At 43.8% G+C, this 19933-nt stretch overlaps 2 protein-coding genes across 2 annotated transcripts in view; one reads left to right on the top strand and one right to left on the bottom strand.

Moving 5' to 3' along the window:
• LOC147630271 (uncharacterized) overlaps positions 1-19933 on the top strand; it is a 149920-nt gene that overhangs the window by 68587 nt on the left and 61400 nt on the right. The gene's annotated exons all lie outside the window — the stretch shown is intronic.
• On the bottom strand, positions 9797-10912 carry LOC147630272 (uncharacterized). Its single transcript, XM_086810055.1, has 3 exons — positions 10592-10912; positions 10325-10486; positions 9797-10219 (listed from the first exon to the last, which is right to left on the bottom strand). The coding sequence occupies exons 1-3, from the start codon at positions 10892-10894 to the stop codon at positions 9797-9799; spliced, it is 888 nt and encodes a 295-aa protein (XP_086666181.1). The 5' UTR covers positions 10895-10912.

Raw genomic sequence — 19933 nt, 5'->3', positions numbered from 1 at the left:
ATCCATGATGGGCAGCCAATGCAGCAACACATCTAATTGTGGCCATATAAGAAGTAGGTGCAAAATTCTCATCTAATCAATGCCTTTTTGTTGGGCATATTGTAACTCACGCGGGTGCTCGGGGGACTAGGGCCTTTGACACACTTGTTGATACCATCAATGCATATTAAAACATTTAAACATGGCCACAACCTTAACACATATCCATCATCACTTTGCATAAAACATAAAAGTTGGACAAAACATCCACAAATGCTGAAAATGGAGCTTGCACATGTGACACCGCATAGAGGCTAGAATGGGCCGACCTCCCCCTTCGAGTATTTTATTACCCAAGGAGAATAATATCATGTACAAGCTTTGCGGGCCTTACTCTCTCCACGGGAGATGCCGGATTATCCATATTCAAATGCCATAACACAGCCCAACACGAGGCTACCAAGCCGGAACACAGGTTGTAGAAATGCTGAGCCAACAATATAATCCATATACCTCAGTGTAAAAACCACGGGTCTTCATGCAATAGAGTTGGTATAGTAAGTACAACTCTCCATTCAGCCGGTACAACAAGTACAATGATTGGTACAGCAGGTATAGTCGCTGGTATAGCAAGTACAGTGGCTGGTACAGCAGGTATATGATTGGTACAACAAGTACAAAACTTGGCACAACAGGTACAATGGCTAGTACAGCTGGTACAATGGTTGGTACAACAAGTACAACAAGTACAAGGATTGGTACAACCAGTACAGTGGTTGATACAGTAGGTACAAGGGCTGGTACAAACAAGTACAATGGCTAGAAATCATAATAAATGATTAAATACCCTTGCCTTCAGTATTTCTTTACGATGGAAGCCTCCAAAACAGTCCCCAACAGTCGGTGTTCTTCATGGGCAGCCTTTAAGAGAGAGAAAAAGAGTAGCCATCATTAGGGCAGCCTGTAACGGTGGTAGAGGCTAGTGTGCAGCAAGAGAGCCTCTATTAATGAAGAGAGGGGGCTCCAATTTATAGATTTGGGGCTCCCATGAGTGAAAATGGAAAGAGAAGGCTATGATGACAAGTGGAGAGCCACACAATAGCTGGAGTGACAAGTGTGAGGCCACTTGTCTCACTTTGATCCACTTTCTTGCCACATGTCCCAATCTAAGAGATGGGTTCTCCCATAATCTTTACCTCTAAAAATATCCCAACTAGTAGACATTTTGTCATAGGCACTTTGCCAACTCTTGGTATCTGCTCAATTCCAGATGTAATGACACGAACAGAATCTCCATCGGAGTCGGGCCAAAAATAGCAACGCTCCTAAATTTTAGGACTGTGGTCCTTTGTATTTCAGGATAATCCCCCATTCTCAAAGCTTGTACTTTCCAAATATTTAGACATCCTGGAGTCCACCAGACCCCTTTTATACTGGGAAATGTCCAGGCTGGTGACACATATCCTTTGGCCACTAGCCTAGCCTTGTACCTGTCAATGGTACCATCAGACTTTCTTTTTAAGTTGTAAACCCACTTTGTGTCAATGGACTTCTTGCTAGCAAGCAAATCTACCAAATCCCATGTGTTGTTTTTATGGATAGAATCCATCTCATTTTGCATGGCTTGCATCCAATGCTCATCTTCATGAGCCTCTTCAAATGAATTTGGCTCATCTGCATCACAAAGTGTACTCATGCAAGAAACATCTGCGTGTTCTCTTGCATTACGTGAACCAGCCCGAGTCTTGCTACCACCAAGTGGAGTAGAAAGTTTGCTCTCCTGTAAATTATGGAGCAGCCAACGAGGCACAACTCTAGCCTCTTCCGTTGCTGTCCGCTCTTGCTCTATTGCTTCCTCCACATTTTGAGGTGTAACGAGCTCATTCATGGGTTGATTTTGAGTACCCAAATGCTGTCCATTGGGCAAAGTTGATGGTTGACCTGTTGTGCCATCAATTCCCAACGGGAGAAATCCTTCAAACATGTTATTTGGGCCTGAAGGTGGGTGTCCAAAAAATTCAGTCAATGGCTAGTTTGAATTTTCAGCAAATACAACATCTGCTGTCCAAAATCCTTTGTGTGGAAGGATTAAAGAGACGGTAGCCTTTACTACCACTGCTATAACCCACAAATATGCAGTTAGCTGCTTTGTCATCAAGCTTACCTCTCAACTACTGAGGTACATGCACATATGCTATACATCCAAAAACTTTGAAGTGATCAACTTTAGGTTTCCTTTCGTGCCAAGCCTCATATGGTGTTATGGTTTTCAATGCTTTTGTAGGGCATCTATTCAACACATGTGTAGCACACATTATTGCCTCCATCCAGAATTTGTGAGGCAAGCCTTTGCCTTTAACCATGCATCTAGTCATTTCCATCAAAGACCTGTGTTCTTTCTCTCAGTAACACCATTTTGCTGAGGTGAATATGGCATGGTGCATTGATGCTTTATGCCTTTTTTTGCCATAAATGCTTTGAAAGCAATGGACATGTACCCCCCCCCCCCTTTCTACGGAGAGTCTGCACTTTGCAACTTGGTTGATTTTCAGCTTGTGCCACAAAATACCGAAAACATGCAAATACATCAGATTTTGCCTTCAAGGGATACACCCAAGCAAACCTGGAGTAGTCATCGATAAAGGTTACAAAGTATAGATGCTTTCCAAAAGAAGGTGTCCGCATGGGACCACACACATCACCATGCACAAGCTGTAATTTTCGGACAGTCCTTGTTGATCCATCTTTTCGGAATGCATTTTTGTGCATCTTACCCAATATGCACCCTTCACATACATGTTTTGGTGGCAGCTCTGCATGAGGCATATCCTGTACCATTTTATGGCTTTGCAATAGCATCAAAATGCCATAATTCACATGCCAAACCTGGCATGTCACAATTCTGCCTCATGCATGGCAGCTGTAAGAGTGGTAACCACATGAGCATCATGCTCTCTCCTGTCAAACCTGTCAAGCGTATATAACCCATGGTGCAATGTGCCAGAAGTGATAGCCACCTTCACAGTTTTTCACTGTGCATCTGGCGTCCTCAAAGTTCATTGCATATCCTCTTTTAGCAAAAGAGGAGACAGACAGCAAGTTCTTCTTAATCCCTGGCACATACAATACATCTGGAAGACATAATTCTACACCATATGCTATTGTGAGGATCACCTCACCAACACCCTGAATTGGATAAGAAGAATTGTTTGCACATGTTACCCACTTGCCTTCAGTGGCAGCCATAAGCTTCTTAAATAAATCCCTCCTTGAGGTAATGTGTTTAGAAGCACCACTGTTTAAGTACCATGTGTCGTGTCTTTCATTGACATTGAGAGACATATGCTCCAATGATGCATCATAACTACAAGTAAGGAAAGTCCACTTCATCCTGCACGAGATTTACTGATGCATTATCTTTCCCTCCACGTGATGAATTACAGCCATGCTGCTTTCCTTTTTCTTCTCCTTTTGCAAGCCTTTTCTTGCACTCATTCAAGTAATGACCTGACTTCTTACAGTAGTGACATTTGCCCTTTTTCTTGGGCTTGTCTGCATCATTTTTAGCCTTTTGTGAAGGCTGTCCCGAATCAGCCTTTGGTTGGAAACTGTGTTTGGCGTTTCTCTTGCCCTTGTCTTGGGCAGCAAAAGCCCCACATTGCCACACAAAAGCAATCAAAGCCATTGCTTGGGCATCGCGAGTATCCCATCTCTTCTTCTCCTGTGAGAGAGGAGTGGATACTGCAGCTTGTTGAGCACCACGGCCAGGCGTGTTAGGTGCTATGTCAACAGGGTGTACATCTTCACCTAACACATAACCCCATAATCTTTTCGCCACAAGTAGATTTCAGACCATGAAACTCCATAGGAAGTAATTACTGTCATCCAATTTGTCCTCTTGGGACAAAACCCTGAATATATTGGTCGTATTTCTAGCCATGTGCTGAAATCTCTTGCAAGAGAGATGCAAACACATCCAACCAAATATGCTGTAAAAAGCACCTGCAGGCAAAATCCCGAACGCATTGGAGTGCAATGCCAAGCAACCACAAAGTCTTGTGCAAATGTTTTGCCCCGAATACAAGGTTGCAGATAAGCAATGTTGAAAGTCTGCAAATTTTTGAGCACCAATAGATTGATTTATGTGTCAATTGAACATAATTTACAAAAGCCCCAAAAATCTGTGTACCAATGAGCTTTAATTGTGCAATTAAGCATTGATTTTAAAAAAGCCCCAAATTCTATGTACTTTAACTGCAATTGTGCAATTAAGCACAAATATTGAAAATCCCCAAATTTCCTCTGTGCCATGCATTCCAACGCTGCCCTGCACTGCTGCCTGCACTTGATTTTTGCAATGAAGTAAGAAATGTACAAAAGCGCCTTGAAATGAAGCAAAAATCAGTTACCTGTAACCTTGATTTGGGCAGGGTGGTGGTGGAGCCCTCCCCACTACTGCCGCGCTTGATCTGGTGGCTGAAAAGGGTGGCGGAACACCAGTCATGCAGAGCACATGCGGCAAGGAACGCGGCCCGAAATTCGACGGCGACAGACGGAAATCACAGTTGCTAACGGAAGCTGGGCGTCGGGAACTCCACGAGTAGAGGCTTGCAACCAGCTCTGATACCACTGTTGGGCTAGGGTTGCACAGAGAACGGACACACACAGAGAGAAGTGCAGAGCAGCAAGCACTCTGAAGAGGGTGAGAGAGATGGTGATTGATGCTCAAAGAAGATAGGATAAAAAAGTGTGGAGCAAGAGAGTTGACTCCACAATATGAAAATACATAATAAGTGTGGTGTCCTTTCACACCTAATATCCAGGGGAAAAAACCCAGAGGGAGATAAGTGTCCTTGGTTAGCCCATGTTCACATGTGGCACTAATCATATCATATGTGGCATAACTCATAGCATATATGCCAATATATCCCTATCCTAAACTATCTATATCTACAGATATAGCTTGTAGAGATGTTCGATGAACAACCTAGCTAATTCAATAGTTTTCACCGTTTTTTTAGTAGGTATATACTGACCATTTTGGTTAATCGATCAATCACTACCCAAACCGAATCGTTTCCTCGATTCGTTCTAGGTAAACTAGTGATGAAATCCATGGAAATACTTTCCCATTTCCCTTTGGGAATATCCAATGGATGCAGTAAACCTCCAATCTCGAGGTGCTCATGTTTATTGACTTGACACTTCTTGCATTTCACAACGAAGTCCTGGATGTCCTTAAACAAACTAGGCCAATAAAATTGTCTTTTGACTAGTGCATAGGTCTTTTGTATCTCGAGATGACTACCACTCTGACTATCGTGACTTTCTATAAGAATTTGGGCCCGAAAATTACTAGTAGTAGCTGGTACGCAAACTCTACCCTTGTAGAGCATGTACTCATCGTCTATGGAATAGCGTCTATACTTTTTGCCTCGACAAACTTTATCACCCCCAAATGAACCAATGTCAAGTGGTTGTGAAGGGTCCACCCCCGAGCTCCCGTCTCGGTACATAACCTAAGAGACTCATCTAGTCGCTTCAGACTAGCACTCGCTTCTCTTTCCACAGAAACCACGACTAATCTCTCCGAACTAGTACTCTTTTCTAACGAGGGAGGTGGCTGCGGCCGCATACAACGCGCCATATCTCTGAAAATGAGGAATCATGCTCACATAAACCACTTAGAGATTCCAAGAAATCACTCTTGAAGGTGGTGAAACTTAACTCCTTCACCATTGGCATGTGACTCAGTACATCTGCTACTACGTTAAATTTCTCTCTCTGGTAATGGAGTTTAAGGTCATACTCTTGTAGGAGCTCTGCCCACCGAGCTTTTCTACCTTTCAACTCACCCTAACTAGAAAGCCATTTCGGACTTTCATGGTCTGTTTGGACCTCAAAAGTAGCGACACACAAATAATGTCGCCACTTTTTTAGAGCATGAACAATCGCCAATAACTCTCGCTCGTAAGCTGAGTAGGTACATTGGGCACAGTCCAGCTTTTTGCTTTCAAATGCAACACGACGGCCCCTTCGCAATAAAACCGCCCTAATAGCCTCTCCACTAGCGTTTGTCTCCAAAACAAATGGCTCATTGGGATCCACAATGCTCAATACTGGTGCCACCATGATGGCCACCTTGAGCTTCTCAAAACTTATTCGTTGAGAATCTCCCCAATGAATAGTTTTATCCTTTGTTCTTAACTCATCGGTTAAAGGGACTGCGATCTTCTCGTAGTCCTTTACATACTGTCTGTAGAACCCCGACATACCTAGAAAAATCTGTAGTCCCTCGAGATTTCTAGGTTCAAGCCATCTGACAATGGCACTCACCTTGTCAGGATCCATCCGCGGAGACAAAATGGCCTAAATAGTGGATCTCCTTAGCAAAAAATTCGCAATTGGATTCCTTTCCAAATAGCTTATTTTCCTTAAGGAGTTTGAACACTGAGCGCAAATGCTGTAAGTGTTCTTTTTTCGACTTACTATATATAAGTATGTTGTCAAGGAAAACTATTACAAATTTTTTCAAATATGGATGTAAAACCTTGTCCATCAGCGTCATAAATGTCGCTGGAGCATTCGTCAAGTCGAACGGCATCACTAGGAACTTATAATGTCCAAAACGAGTCCTAAATTCGGTTTTGGGAATATCCTCTTCTCCTAGCATGGTGATACCCCGATCTAAGATCAATCTTAGAAAAGTATTGCGCACCATTAAGTTGGTCAAACAACTCGTCAATGTGTGGCATTGGGTATTTGTTCTTAATTGTAATTTGATTAAGAACACGGTAGTTTATACACATCCACCTGGACCCATCTTTCTTTTTTACCAAAAGAATGGGTGATGCCTATGTTGAAGAACTCGAGCGTATCAACCCTTTCTTAATATACCTGGCTAACTGCCGTTCCACTTCCTTTAACTCAGATTGGCTTAGCCTGTAAGCAGGTTTGCTTATAGGTTTTGGCCCTAGTGGCACATCAATGCCATTGTCAAGCTCCCTAGACAGTGGAACACTATTTGGGAGATCATCAGGAAACGCATCCCTTAACTCTCGCAATAAATTACTCAAAGCAACTCTATACTTTTGTTTTATTGTCTCTATTTTAGTCTTGGTATTTACGTTTTATTCACAAGAAGAGAAAACAGGTTTTGAAAAACAGTGGTCTCGACTAAGGCCATTTAAGTTATCACAACTTAAATTAGTTTCAACTACAAATTTTTTATCAATCACATTTATTTCATCTATAGAAATAAATTGATGCAAGAAAGTACAAATATATACCTGCTGTATATCGTTGACGTCAATGGTACGACACAACTCTAGGAACGAAATAAGGGGTGCAACTGGTACCTCACGCTCAACCTGTAGCCTCGCTAATCTCCCCTCATGCACAAACTCCAAGCTATTATCTTGGTAGCTACGACTCAAGGTAGGACCGAGGTTATATAACCACTTCCTATCTAGATAAATATTTGCTCTAGCCAAGTGCATGGCTTGGAAATCCAAACTGGTCTTATAGCCTTGCATAGCTAAACGTACCCCCAAGACCATTGTGTTCCAAACAATTTTGTCATGACCATTAGCTAACGAAACCGTATACTTTTGGTCAAACTTGGTCTCTGGCAACCACAACTTCTTAACGAGTGCGTAGTTAAGAAAATTGTGGGTGGCTCCATCATCTATGATGACGGTGACTCTATGGCCACTTATTAGTATGTAACTGCCAAGAGGATTTACCATCCTTCTTGGCGTCTCTGGAGATTCAGATTGGCTTTTCTCTTGAAAATGGCAAGGTTTCTTCGCCCAGCACCCACTCTGCCATCTTTGTCACCACTTCTCTGGCAGACTTCTGAAATGATGTCATGATTGAATACATGTGGAAGGGCTCCATGGAAGGATTGGTATCCTGGTGTGAGTTCCTGGCATGATTTATGAACTCATGGAAGGGTGGTAATCCTGGTGAGTGACTCTAGACTCATGGAAGGGTGGTTACCTTGGTGAGTACTTTTTGGTACTGCGTGGACGGCGCATGTGAACGGGCTAGTTGGATATACAAGATGTAAGTTGGGAGATTTCATCCACTATGTTTGTGCACCAGCATATGTATGTGAGTTGCACATGCATGGATGACTTGTTTTTGATGCCGGGACATTGCTTGGTATTTTGCCTGTGAATGTCCACGGGCACCGGGGACACCTAGACAACCCGTGGATACGCGTGTGCACACCTGTTTGGGACTCATATGGTTTCCTTATGTGTTTTGTAGGTGGTAAGTGTGCACACTTAACCCAATTTATTCATTATTTCATGTTACTAAGGTTTATTGGGTGAAGGGTTCACATTCACTTAAAGTGTGGGCGGACACACTTATAATTTTATAAGTGAGTTCACATCAAGGTGGACTATTTTTAATGAACCAAGGCCAAATATGAGAGATGGGCACCCAGGCACTCCCAAAAAAGCTCCACAAGTTGCTATTTTGGGTGTGGGAGGGCCAAAGTGGGCAAGCCCTAACTTGTAGAGCACTCAACTGGAGATCGTGGGCTGTTAGGAGTTGTGTGGACAGGAAAAACAGCAAGTTTACTCATATGCATGAGCTATAGGTGGAATACATGCGAAGTACAAAGGTCCCAAGGCTGGCTGGCTGCTATATCTCTCTCCGGAGGGCAGGTCGACTTCATCTACAGGGGCTGCAGGCTAATCGATTTGGCTCCAGGAGCTTGTGCATGGCTGTTGGGACTGTTTTTGGGCTTCTCTGCTGAGAATAGGACTTGGACGGAGTGAGTAGAGCCTCTACAGGAGCTGGCCGACTGTTATAAGGGCCATTATTGGCTGTTTTTATAGGTTTGCAGGAGGTTTCTCACGACGAAACTTGAGCAAACATGTCCCTAGACAAGTACCAGGCCTGGGGATGTGATCTGGTGGAACTTGTGGGTGGCGAGTGAGCCAAAACCATGGCTGGTTACTGTTTTGCAGGTTTGGGACAGCACTTTGTTAGAGGGTTGGTGACCACTCTACAAAGTACATGAGTGGTTGGTCACTCTACCCTGGTTGGTGATCGAGGGTGTTCTACAGGAGCGGTTGGTGATCGCTCAACCTTGGTTGGTGACCGAGGGTGTTGTAACAGGAGTGGTTGGTGACCGAGGAGTTGCAGGTAATGTGTTTACCTATGTTTCCACAGTTGGATAAATCTGGTGTCGGCTGGATGAGTGTGTACTCTCTGGGGCACCCGCATCTTGTACATATAAATACTTCTGTTGGTAATAAAGATACCTCGGGGGGGTTGACCCAACTTCAGCCCCTAGTGCTGTGTCATGTGCAAGTTGGTTTATGTTTGCAGGATGTATATGCTCATGTAATGTTTCACAATGATGGTAATCATGTATATGCCAGGAATGGTTGATGTATGTATCAAGGTGGTAAGGTACGTAGTGTACGGCACGCTATCAGTACGTACGGAACGTACTTCTGTACGGAACAAATTTTAAGGTACGTAAACAGTACGTACCATTTGTAAACAGTCCTAGAAACCTGAATATTTTGTAGACATAGCAACCAAAATACTTAAAATAAAGACTGAACCTCATTACTTAAAGTTTAAATCAATTATCAGTTACCAAGCCCATTACACAATACCTCATGTTAACAGTCATAGTGATATAAGCAAGAACCATGAAAGTCATAGCTGATAAAAGAGAGTACAAATATCATGTCTACAGCTGCCAGCACATGTCGTGGTCCACAAGTGCAAAAAGCAAAACAATGAAACACTACAGTTGTCTAGACTCTAGAGTCTCGACACAAGAGTCTCAAATCTCATCATCAGATGAAGATGATGAGTCTTCTGAAGAGAGCATGCCTCCATCATTGATACCATTGCCCTCTTCATCGAACTCTGGCTCAGCAGCAACAAGCTCCAGTGCATCCTCGTCATGTGCCTCGGGAATTTGAGTGTGAATGAGTTCGACAGCCTCATTTGCACGCCTCTGCTGGGTGCGACGAACTGGAAGCTTTCCCCTGCGAATGCTCTCTCGTCTCGCAAAGGCTGGATCTGGAGCTGCCGGGCGTAGAGGAATGCTGAGAGATCGTGCACGTGAGCGGGTCACACAACGATCCACGCTCTCAAGCTCTCTATGTAAAGCTCTCAAAATCTCCTCTTGCTCATCTCTAATCTGCCGATCCACAAGCTCCGGGCTGGGTTCATCTACCATTTTGAGTAGTGTTGGATCAACCTGTTTAAACATGCCACAAATTGCATATTGGACAATGGATATTCATTGAACTAGAAAAAAATTTCTACTTCTAAGTTCTTCTTGAGTCCAAATTTCAATTTATACCTGCTTCGGTGACCCCAAAGCATGGTAGCTTCGCACGAGCCTCATGTTAGCTCTGCAATACACCAACTTCTCTAATTGAGAAGTACTAAGGCGATTCCGAATCTTAGTGTGTATAAGGGAGTATGAGCTCCAGTTCCGCTCACATGCTCCAGCTGAGCAATCCTGTGCAAAAATGAGTGCAATGCGAGCAAATTTGTAAATCTTTTAATGCTAAAACATCAATCTTCATTTCCGAAGAGTATACTTTAGAGATTAATTACAAGTTACCTGAGATAGAACACGAAGAGCAACTCGTGAAAGGTTTGGAAGACCAACCCTTCCATAAGAGTGCCACCATGTCAAAGGGAATTTCATGGCTTCCTTCCTCAATGACACAGGTCTCGCAAATGAAGCACCAATACCACTCATGTAAGTGGTGAACTCTCTATCAATCTGAAGTTGCTCCTCCTCTGAGAACATCCTTCCCACATACTCTGACTGCTTCATGCTCAAAGCAGTATTATTCCATAGCTCTGGCGACCTGTAGAGAGGATGGAGCATGGCAGCCATCGCATGGATGGGACGGCTCATGAATGTCCACCGTTTGTCTACAATGTGCAAGATCTCACCTTGGCTGAAAATGAGAGATTGAGCATACATGTCTTAGGTTATAGTGCTAAGAGAATCGAGAATCGAGAAGTCATAAAAATCAAAGAAAGAGGAAGAAATTAGAACTATTGCTTACCGTTGAGCAGTCATCATGGAGCACTGAGCAACATGGTCTTTCATTTGCATAAACAAATGAAAGACCAGCCCCAAAGTTGAGCCCTCCATGTCTGTAAGTCGGAGAAGGACATACACGGGCTTAAGTGCAATTGAAAGGCTATGAACTTGCTGCCAAAAATCATCATCCAGGATCCGCCTCTGCAAGTATTTTGTACGCTCATCCTCTGAATGATGCATCTGTCGCCACCTTGGTTCCACAACTGTTGATGATAGTGAATCTCTTATCTTGTAGAGCCTATCCAAGACCAAGAATATGTAGGCAAACCTGGTCTTGGAGGGTCTCACCATATCCAAAGGGCTATGGCTCCGAAAGATGGCAAGAGCCCGATGCTTCTTCGGAAGAAGGTGGTGATCTTTACAGCATCTGCAACAATGGGCTGCACCCAAACAAGCTTCCCAATGTCTTCCATAAGTAAATCAAGACAATGGGCAGCACATGGAGTCCACACTATATGTGGAAACTCTGTCTCGACCATTTGACCCATTGCCTTGTAGTTAGAGGCGTTGTCGGTCACCACCTGCACAACATTGTCCTCCCCAACCTCAAGGATAGCCTGTCGAATGTGGCCATAAATGAACTCCCCTGTGATCCTGTCGCCTGCTCTCCCTGCATCCACGGCACGCAAGAAATAGGTGCCCAAGCAAGATGACACAAGGATATTGATTATGTGCCTCTTGCGAATGTCTGCCCACCCATCTGAAATAATAGTGCATCCAAACTCCTGCCAACCTGCTTTCACAGGTGTGAGCGCCTTTTCTATCAAGGCCTTCTGCTCATCCAACATGGATGTACGCATCTTCGTATACTGAAGACCTGTTCATGTCTCAGTAGGCCCTACCTGCGCAATTGCTTTCACCATTCTTTTCCATTGGTCTGTCCTTAACACATTGAAGGATATATTACACTCAATAAGAGTACGACAAATCTCCATTTCTGCCACCCTTTGCCGCTCCTTTACCCAAGCTTGTGATGAGATACAAGAACGCAGAGTGGATTGCTTTGATGCCTCCCCTGTACCTCTCGCATCTTGTGGCAGGAGGTCCTCATCATCAGCAATACGTGCCCTCTTCCTGCCTGTGGTGGATTGGGCTGAAGCCGAAAGACTTTCACCCTCATCTACTGTACCTGAACCTGTAACATCTCCAATAAAAGCATCATGGAGAGCATCTTGCGTACTTTCACCACCTCTAACACTGCTTGCACCACCCATTGCAGGACAATTCTCCGCAATCAATTGGTCCCTCACAGCTTGTGGTATTTTATCACATGGACCACATTGATTGGTGCACTCGATACCTGTCATGTGCTTGATGACACGAGTTATGGTGCTAGTGTACTGCTCCCCGCAATACTTGCATGCCCATAGCCGAGTACCTGACCCTTGCTGAGAAGGGGTGTTAACAACCCTCAGGACATTGGTGTGGATTGCCCAGTTCGGGTTAGTCTTGCGCGGCATGATGAAGCCTGGGCGTGAGAGAGAGCGAAGAAGTTACTCTGCAGAGTTTTGCAGGTACACACGATTGTGCAAGTATTCACAAATGCCCAAAATTTGGTCGCTTATCCACAAGCGCACGGTCGCCACACGCGTTTCGCCACGCCACACCATTTATTATTTTTTTAAAAAGTTTCCGTACGGATCCGTACGGTACGGTACGGTACCGTACCGTACGATTGTACCGTACTGTACGGATCCGTACGGTACGGAATCAACCTTGGTATGTATGCTGTTTTGGTAGTGAATTGGTTTCGTATACACGTGCCCGTGTGTGACAGTGGTATCAGAGCATTGGTTTCTGTCTTTGCTTGAGAAAGACGATGTTTGGGCATACGGAAAGCTTTTTGCTGAGCATACAGATTGTGAAACATGAGCATGCAAGCAGGGTCTGGTGAGCATTCAGATGCATAACGGTCTGCTAAATCCGCATATTCTGACCAGACTGATGTACTTTCAGAGCTAGAGGCTCTCAAGCGTCAAGTTAGACGCTATCGTGAGGAGACAGCTGAATTGCGGTCTCTCAAGAATGACCCTAATGTGCAAAGGGTTTTGAATGTGACGATGCAGCCTTTGAGGCCATAGCAGCAGAGATGGGATATGAAGATCCTAGAGAGCTGGCCGTATCTTATTTGAAAGGCAAAAAGGATGTATTGGGTGATGCAGGTACAAAAAGGACTCCTCGCGTGGAAGCACATGCAGATTCTAGTACATCAGGAGATATAGATCCTCGTCACCGTTATGCATCTTCACGTCGAGAGCATTCTTCAAGTGAAGATTCTTACCACTCCAGGAGCGTGTCTCGAGTACGTGGGAAGAGACCCAGGCATGAGTCCCCTAAGCCTAGACATGGGGCTAGAGACAGGACTTGTTCTAAAAAGAAAAGTCGAGAGTTCAAGTCAGGAGACAAAGATGTGAAGTTTGAGAACTTCTATGGCAAGATGGATACTACGAAGGCGCTTGCTTTTGTGAGACAGTTTGAAATTGCTTTTTGCAATGAAGATTTCTCTGAGAAGTCTAAGCTCAGGCATGTGGGTATGCATCTCAAAGAGACAGCTAGTGATTGGTGGATGGCCAAGCTTTTGGATGCAAGTGGTGCCCGCACATGGGATGACTTTAAAATTCAGTTTTATGCTCAATTCTTGCCTCCAAACTTTGCCAAGAATGTATGTAAAGAGTGGGATTGGTTGAAGCAGGATGAAGGGGAGACAGTGCAGACATATATAGCTAAGTACTGGAAGGTACTGCTGAAAGTTACTCCCTTTATGTCTCTTTCTAATGGGGAGAAGAAATGGAAGTTTGAATCAGGTTTGCACCCCATCATTCAAGAGAGCTTACAGGTGTACCCAAATCAAACTCTTCAGTAGTTGATAAACTCGGCATTCATAGCTGAAAATTTGCATATGAAGTGGGTTAAAAACAAGTCAAATTCAGATTCATTTAAGGGCAAGAGATGGGCTGGTTATGACCAGAAAAAGGGTGGACAGCCCTCTAAAAGTGAGCAGAAAGATGCCTCAGATACAAAGGGAAACTCGTCCAAGAAGCCGGGTGGTAAACGCAATGATTTTGGGCTGTCAAAACAGCAGAGGCTTGATTATGTACGTGATGGGAAATGTTTTGGTTGCGGTAGTAAGGATCACATATATCCTAAATGCCCGCAAAACCCCAGGAATGCAGATTCTAATGCAAAAAAGCTCATGTGAATGTTGTGCCCGATGTGCAGGGTAACACGGGGCAACCCCCAGATCATAGAACAATATGTAAAGCATGGGGACAGTTGAGAGATCAGCCCGCACTCTTTTTGTTTGATGATGCATTCACAGATAATTTCATTTCTGTACAGATGGCTGCTGCCATAGGCTTGTGTATCAGATTTTGGGACTCAAATGAATGCAGATGCCGCCTTTGAGGGTAAAGGAGTTGATGTAACGCCGATCATTGGCAAACTCCGAAATCATATACAAGGATATCTTGATCATGAGAGTTTCTTGGTTGCTCCTCTCACAGGATGTGATGTTTTGTTAGGGATGCCTTGGCATGCTCGTATATGGAGCCCAAGAAGGACTAAAAGTCCAAGAAAATCAGCTTTGTTCATAGAGGTAGAGAGCTTGCTATAGAAGCAAGTACTCCAGGTAGTACCATACCTATTGTAAGTCATGTTCAGGTTTCTAAAATAATGAAGAAGTTAGCTTGTTCTTACTTGGTTTTTGTACGAGAACAATCTGAACATGAGAATGTGAATGTAGATCATCTAACCGGAGAGCGCATAGACTTTTTGCGTGGTTATGGTGATTGTTTCCAGGGATGCATTACCAGGAGGGTTGCCACCTGAGCGTCTCGAGGATCATCGTATTGATGTGATACCTGGGAGTACACCCCCGAATAGACCTCCTTACAGGGTGAGTGCAAGGCAGTAAGAAGAGATTATGGCACAGGTTAATGACTTGCTTGAGAAAGGGTTGATACGCCCTAGTTCATCTCCTTATTGCTCACCTGTGCTGTTGGTGCAAAAGAAAGACGGGACGCACAGGATGTGTGTGGATTATCGTACCCTTAACAAGGTGACGATAAAGAACAGGTTTTCGATACCACGTATCGATGATATTTTGGATAGGTTGGAGGGTGTAGCATGTTTTAGCCGCATCGGTCTTAAGAGTGGATATCATCAGATACAGGTGGCCCCTCAGGATATTCACAAAATTGCTTTTCGTACGCAGTTTGGGGTTTATGAGTTCTTGGTGGTCCCATTTGGACTTACCAATGCTCTTGCCACATCTAATCGTATGATGGATCGTATCTTCAGAGCACATAGAAAGTTCACAGGTACTTTCTTTGATGATATCATTGTTTTCTCTAAAGATGAAGAGCAGCATAAGGAGCATTTGGCCATAGTGTTTGAAGAGCTTCGTCGCCATTAGCTCTACATTAATGGCAAGAAGAGTGAATTTTTCTTGGTTGAAATTCATTACCTTGGTCATATTGTATCCAAGGATGGGGTACGTATGGATCCCACCAAGTTGCAAGCTATAAAAGATTGGCCAGAATTGAAGAATGTACACGAGATCAGGAGCTTTCTGGGATTATGCTCATATTATCGCCGGTTTATTAAGCTCTTCGCCGAGATTGCTTCACCTTTGCATGATTTAACAAAGAAGAAAGCTACTTTTCACTGGGGTGACAAGCAAAGGAATGCCTTTCTTAAGTAAAAAACATTAGAAATTTTTTTTAAAAATTATAGAAACTCAAGAAATTCATTCTACCAAAAATATCTGCAATAAAATATGTGGTATTTGGTAAAAATTTTCATTAATGCTTATTTTAAACCACAAAAAATAAAAAAAATAGCATTTAAACAAACAGAATTCCCCCGCAACGTCGATTCGTCCATTGAATAGAAGAAACACGCGTTCCAACCGCCATATCGACGATCCACGTGCAAATCATCAACACAAATCAACAAAATAACATTTTTATTTAGTAAATATTAAAATTTACTTAAAAAAATACCAAAAATTACAATAAGAAAGAAAAAATATTAGAAATTAACTAGAGATTGCTCTGATACCACTGTTAAAAGCCTAAGATCTCTCTAGATAATTGTTATGCATAAACATGCATAAATCAGATACAAAAGATAAGTACACACTCCAAAATGAGTAGGTAAGAGGGTGTACATACGCACGGGGAAAAAAACCTCCTAGTGAGGGAAAAAGTGTCCCGGCGGTCCTAAGTGTGTTCACACACATCACTACCATATAATGCTACAAATTCCCCTTGGAGTGATGATGTGAACATGTACAAGATATGGCCGATCAATCCTGCAAAGGTAGTAAGCCCAAAGCTTTACGAAAAGCTTCGAACTTTTCATGAGAAAGAGCCTTCGTGAATAAATCTGCCATGTTGTCATGTGTAGGCACATAGACCAAGCTGATCTCTGCTGCAAAGAGTCTTTCCCTGACATAGTGGTAATGCATCTCAATGTGCGTAGTGCATGTCTCCATAGGCGTAGCCACAAGTTTACAGTCTTCAAGATTAAACCTCTTCAATAGCTTCTGTATATATTTAGACTACAGAGCATAATAATGCCATCATTGCACTGCATAAACCGAATCCCCAAATAGTAATGCAAGGGTCCCAAAGCTGACATCTCAAACGATGACTGCAAATCAGCCTTAAAGGCTGAAATCTAATCTATATCGGGTCCCGTGAGCAGCATGTCATCAACGTATAGAACAATGACCAAAAATGTATCCTTACTCTTCACATAGAGAGTACTCCCTGTTGGATTGTTGCAAAAATCATTTGCAACCAAGTATGCATGAATCTTCTCATACCATGCTCTAGGAGCCTACTTAAGGCCATAAAGAGCCTTTTTCAACCTGCATACTTTAGACTCTTCTCCTTTCACAGCAAAACTAGGAGACTGTAAATCACCATTCAAGAATGCAACCTTAATGTCCAATTGATTGACATTCCACCCATGATGTGTTGCCAATGCAATGAGACACCTAATGGTAGTCATACGAGATGTGGGTGCAAAGGTCTCATCATAATCAATGCCCTTTTGTTGGGCATACCCCTTGCAACAAGTCTGGCCTTGTAGCGATCAATGCTACTATCTGCTTTGCGTTTAAACTTGTAAACCCACTTAGTACCAATGGCCTTCTTGCCATGAGGTAGATCTATCAAATACCAGGTGTCATTCTTGAGTATAGAGTTATACTCATCTTGCATAGCATGCATCCAATGATCATCATCCTGTGCTTCCTCAAAGGAAACAGGTGAAACCGGCCTCTGATAGAAAACCAGAGTGCGGTAGGAGCAATCACCCGTCCACTTGTAGTCTAGATGAGAAACAAAACACAGATTGGAGCTAGAGTGCCCAAATCTGAAAACACAACGACACCTGTTGGCCCCAAAGCTTGGCGCCCCTTGCGGTATTTCTTTATTCAATTAAAATAATATGTATGGCTGAGTACAACACAAAGACCAGCCAAGAGTTTACACCTGTAAGTCCAATCTGACGGCCCACAAATCCTTCTCAGCACAGAGGATCTATGCACACAGATCTGTGTCCTCAAGCAACACACTGTGCCTCCCTCTGATCAGCCAAGATCACAAAGCAGGCCAGCCATGGGCATACATCTGGCATAACTCAAGAGCTTGATACATCTTCTCAGCTCAAACATACATGTGCTGTTCAATCTCTGTCTTAATCCCTTGTCAATCTGCCAAACCCCTCCTCTCACAAGGAGCCAGATAACACATACCTGCAGCAGACATCAAGCAGTAGAAAGAGAGATGGATGAACAGAAACAGAGCTTACCAAGTTCAGCTCGTGAAACAACACTGGAGGACGCAACAGTACCAATCTGTGCAGGCACTTGAATTCCACAACCCTACTTCACACGTGTGCTTGCACTTGCCTGTATCTTCCTCCTGATGCTCACTCCTATGCTGTCCTTGAAAAATACAGATCTGAAAATCAGCACAGTACCCGTCTGTACCGCCTCGGGATACGTGCCAGGAGTTGTACTTGCTCAAACAGTTGGCTGTCTTGATTCTGGTAGCCTGTATTTGAGAAAACAGGCCTGTCCAGCACCTGTTAACACCTCTGCAGCAACTGTACTTTCTGTACCTTGCTGCCCGTACACTGTACGGCAGCTGTACAAGGTGTACTTGCTGAAAAACAGACTGTACAGCCTGTACTGGTCTTCTGCGCAGCCCAAACCAGCAGCAGTTCCTGTGCGCAGCCAGCAACAGAGGAGAGAGAGAGAGAAAAAGCTTGCACAGTTCTGGCCGTACAGTACTGTACGGTTGGTTCCACTCAGAAAAACAGCAACCAGACTGGTCTTCAGCAGCCGCCTCCTCCTCCTTGAGCTTTTCCACGCTAGTTCTCAAGCGCATGAAGGAAACTCCCCTTTTACTACACGATTCCCCAAAAAGGGAAGAGAGAGAGAGAGAGAAGAGAGAGAAAACTCCTCCCCAAATTAATCCCTAGGGCCCCAACTTAAATAAGTTCCTAGGGCCACTAAGGCCTAGGGGCAAACTCCAATAAACATTAAAACTTAATGTTTCTAGTTCCCCCCTTCACACCTAGGGATGTCCACACATCTTAAACACTGTCCGGGCACCCCCCATGTGAATCATAAAATATTCTGACCCTGCAACCACCATGCCCACACTTGTCCTGCTCCATTTTCACAGGGCCATGACATACCCCCCTCTTGAAAGGTGGCAAGCGTCCTCGATTGCATTCTGGTGATGCATCAAAATATCCAAAGTGAAATATACAATATGGCAAGATCAGCGTCCCAATCTCTCTGAGCCATACACATGTATCATCATTCACTGCAAACCAATGGCATAGTAATAGTCCAAGTTGTATACCACTGTGAACCATACATATCCACAAAAATCTCCATGTGACTAGTACACATATATCATAGAAGTCCCATAAACAGATGTACTGTCAGCCTCAGTACCTTCGGATGAGATAAAATCTGCACCAAGCGACCTCTAGATGTCATCTGAGCCTGTCTGTATCAAGGGAGTGGAGGTGCTACCCCCCTCTTGAGCATCAGGTAATGCTCCAGACCCATGCTCTGCTGAACCTGAATGAGCCACAATAAGAGTCGGCTCTAACTCAAAGGCATCGAGATAAAGCTGCGAAACCTGAGGTGAATCTGTTAAGTCACCTTCCTCCATCCACTTCGCATCCATCGGTGAATAGTTCTTGAACTTCACAAGATAGCGACGGGAAACTTTACCTCGTACCTTCCTTTCTTTATGTGCCAGTATCTGCTCTGGAATCAGAACCTCATCAAGTTCCTCAACTTCCGGCTGAGCCTCATCTGATACATCCTCAGGCACATCCCCACGGAAAGGTCTAAGAAGACTCACGTGAAAAGCATTGTGAATCCTCCAGTGATCTGGTAACTTCAAACGATAGGTTACCTCACCAATCTTTTCCAAAACCTGAAAAGGCCCATAATATCGCATACTCAACTTAGGGAATAAGCGCTCTTTACCCTTCATCTTCTTGAGTCTAGCCTTTTCAAAGCGCAAAAGAACCCAATCACCCAATGCAAACTATAAATCACGTCTGTGATGGTCTGCGGCTTTCTTTTGCTTCTGCTGAGTTTTCTGGAGGGCCAACTTAACTCTCCGATAAGCTTCATCCAAGCTCTCCACATACTGATCAGCCTCAAAGATCTTATCCTTTGTATGCAAAATGGGTGGTACCTTCTTCCCTCCTTCTACAATCTCAAAAGGCGCCTTGCCTGTCGAGCTATGTACAGTGTTGTTATATGCAAACTCCACCAAAGGAAGATACTTTTCCCATTGTTGC

The sequence above is a fragment of the Cibotium barometz genome, chromosome 16 (assembly GCF_041138505.1).
Source record: "Cibotium barometz isolate CiBa-2024 chromosome 16, ASM4113850v1, whole genome shotgun sequence".
Classification (NCBI taxonomy): Eukaryota; Viridiplantae; Streptophyta; class Polypodiopsida; order Cyatheales; family Cibotiaceae; genus Cibotium; species Cibotium barometz.
The sequence above is the reverse complement of the archived record's forward strand: the minus strand, read 5'-3'. Positions and strand labels throughout refer to the sequence as shown.